General features: G+C 37.8%; 1 protein-coding gene across 1 annotated transcript; it reads left to right on the forward strand.

Annotated features, from left to right (window-relative positions):
* The first annotated feature begins 691 nt into the window (after positions 1-691).
* On the forward strand, positions 692-1,916 carry LOC143724280 (uncharacterized). The gene is made up of 3 exons (XM_077217257.1): positions 692-1,374; positions 1,475-1,636; positions 1,748-1,916. Exons 1-3 carry the CDS (start codon positions 1,142-1,144, stop codon positions 1,914-1,916), a joined length of 564 nt encoding a protein of 187 aa, XP_077073372.1. The 5' UTR covers positions 692-1,141.
* Positions 1,917-2,880: the final 964 nt, after the last annotated feature.

The following is a 2,880-nucleotide window of genomic DNA, read 5'->3' on the forward strand; positions in this document are numbered from 1 at the left end:
CCTGCTGTCCATTTAAATACTAAATCTTCATTTTGAGTTGATTCTCACTTGAAGTATGGACCTTCTGCATTTTAGCAAAAACACAAGTTTCCAGTGGCGCAATGAGATGAGTGACAGGCATCTGACCCAGAGATAGTGGGTTCAAGCCACATGTGGGACAACTTTAAAATTGTGGTAAGTTGTAATTTCAATTCCTTTATCATACTGATAAGCAGTGTACTATTCTTTCTTCCTATTAAATATACCGTGCGTTTCATTTAAAGTCTTCATTTTGAGTTCATTCTCTTTTTAACTACTGAACCTCAGCAGCTGGATGAACTAATTTCTTCTGTGAGGTAAGAAATTAAGAAGTAACAATACTTTGGTTATTAAAGTTTCTTTTAAAGTTTTGAAAGCAAAGTATTTTTCACTACTTTTTGAAGCCAAGGAGCCATTGAAGGCTTGGCCCCGTAAGGCTGCTTGCAGCTTTAATTTCTAACTATTATTACATTAGTTGTGTTAAGCTGCCTTGATTTTGTTTGTTAAAAGACCTAACTGAATTTTCACATATGTACCTTATGCTCTTTATATTGTGGAGTCTGTTAATCCAGTCCAGACATCTAAAAAGTCTTAAAAATCAATAACCATTTACTAGATAAGCATTATTTATTTCAATCTCCATTTGCCATTTTCAACGTGATTCCATTATCTGTGTAAAGCTGCCTTGTCTTTGTTTGCTGTCTTTGTTACTTTGTTACTTGCTGTTACTTTGTTTTCAAATAATGTACGTTTAACAGTGATGCTTTATTGGGGATACTGGAGTCTGTTAATGAGTCTGTTAATGTCTAGATATCTAAAAAGTCTTAAAAATCAATAATCATTTACTAGCTAAATGTTAGGTTTTGTTGTTTTCTGAAGAGATAAATCAAATTTCAATCTACCTTAGCCAAATGTGGATAGTGGTGTCTGTTATACAAAGCTTTAAGGCCAGGCAGGGTGTGCAGATCTAGAAAAAAAGTTACAGAATACATATTTGAATCTTGGCTCTAAAAAAATATTTTATTTTACATTTTGTGAAATATTTTTGTGGTTGTTTTTGCAAAGTGGTGCTTATTTGCTATGCTGCAGACTAGGTTGACAACATTTCATTTAACTTGTATGTATGTATGTATTTTTTGTTCATGCAGAACGTATCACAGTAGAATGTACTTCCTCTGCACCGCACTCTCTTCCTGGCCATCTCAGGACCCTGTGCATGCAGGACAGCTCTGAGGAGGATATACAGGCAACAGTACTGCAGGCCAAGAAGGAGTTGGCCGAGTTCTCCCACACCGGCCGGTTCTGGGAGTACCAGAGGATTCAGCAGATTTTGGGATCGGCTGATCCTCTTGCCAGGTGTGTGATTTACCTTTATGCCTCTCTGCTTTGTCCTGTTGCAGTACAATACACAATATTCCATCAAATGTGCGTGTATTCACTGTTTTTCTTTTCTTAGCTTGTTAGAGGAAATGGACCGGAAGGGCTTGGTGGTGAGGAACTTTCCTCCACTCCTTCCTGCTCCATCTTCTGGTCCTCAGAGCTCCACGAGGGAAGCTGAGAGCGAGCCGCCAGCTGTGGAGCCAGCTTCTGATGACAGCTCTGAGGAGTACTATCAGAGGTAAAGTTTCACATCATCATCCTTCACAGAGAGCAGATGCAGAGATTGGACATCATGATTTCTCTTGAACACAAACACAATCATTTGACCACCTGGTTTATTTAATTTTAGCACTGGGGGACCAAGGTGGACCTCTGATGTGCGGGTGGAGATGGCCAAGAAGGGCCTCTATAAGAAGCACTCCATCAAACACCCGCTTCTTGATGTATTTTTCCTCTACTTGCGTGTTGACTTGAGAAACAGGAAAAGCAAACAAGAGGTAATTGAAAAGAAAAGATAGCTTTATATGTCACACACACACACACACACACACACACACACACACACACACACACACACACACACACACACACACACACACACACACACAGAAAAATTAAAAAATAGGTTACTTTATTTTAAGGTGTCACTGTCACAGTATATATTTAAGTACTGTGTAATATTAATACATGTACTTACTATAGACTACGTGCACAAGCGTAGTAACGAACTTCCGCTATTGTCAGAAGTCGGCATATCAGTTTCCGGTTTACACCTGTTCATCCGCATCCGCTATAAACAAACAAGATGAGTGCTGCTGTTGTACGAAAAAAAGAGTTCTTAAACGCATCAAAGTTTCTCATAACTGTAGGTGGATCTATCATCTAACCCCCGTTTCACACACACTCTGTTTGCAGTGCGTGTTGCGGTCATAGACTGTAAAAGGTTGCGGTGCAGGAGCAGCGCGTGCTAGTGCTTTCACATATGATGCGTTTGCAGTGAATAACTGATCCGCGGCTGTACCACAAACACATACTTACTATTTTAATTTAAAATCCAGAAGTTATGCTGCAACTTTTATTTTCAAAAAAAAGTTGTCAGCATTGCGATTCTCTTTGTACACATATACACATATACACTCTTTAATGGACGTATGCATGTTTAAACACAATTTAAACAACGCAAGTTAGGGCTATTATTCCATGCATCACCTATAGTATTAAGTTGCTCAAGCAAGTGGTCAAATATTTACTATATTAAAATTTTTAAATTAAAACTTAAAATAAAAAATAAAAAACAGCCGACTCACATGCCTGAAAATGTAGTAATTTCACCATAAATGCGTTTCATTAAATAAAATGTAGTAATCTCATCAAAAATGCATTTAAATATATACCAGTTTTCAAAGTCATCTGAAGACTGTGAAGACCGGGGTAAATCAAGGAAAACTACAATTTACTTCAACAAGGCGACATAATGAACAA

This window comes from Siphateles boraxobius, unplaced genomic scaffold (assembly GCF_051911475.1).
Source record: "Siphateles boraxobius isolate OS27281-9 unplaced genomic scaffold, OSU_SipBor_1 72, whole genome shotgun sequence".
Lineage (NCBI taxonomy): Eukaryota > Metazoa > Chordata > Actinopteri > Cypriniformes > Leuciscidae > Siphateles > Siphateles boraxobius.

Bases quoted from the DNA above. Each gene is read 5' to 3' on its own strand.
- LOC143724280 (XM_077217257.1), top strand. From the start codon at position 1,142: ATGTATGTATTTTTTGTTCATGCAGAACGTATCACAGTAGAATGTACT. The intron at 1,375-1,474 runs GTGTGTGATTTA...TTCTTTTCTTAG, and splicing joins TCGGCTGATCCTCTTGCCAG to CTTGTTAGAGGAAATGGACC. The intron at 1,637-1,747 runs GTAAAGTTTCAC...ATTTAATTTTAG, and splicing joins TCTGAGGAGTACTATCAGAG to CACTGGGGGACCAAGGTGGA.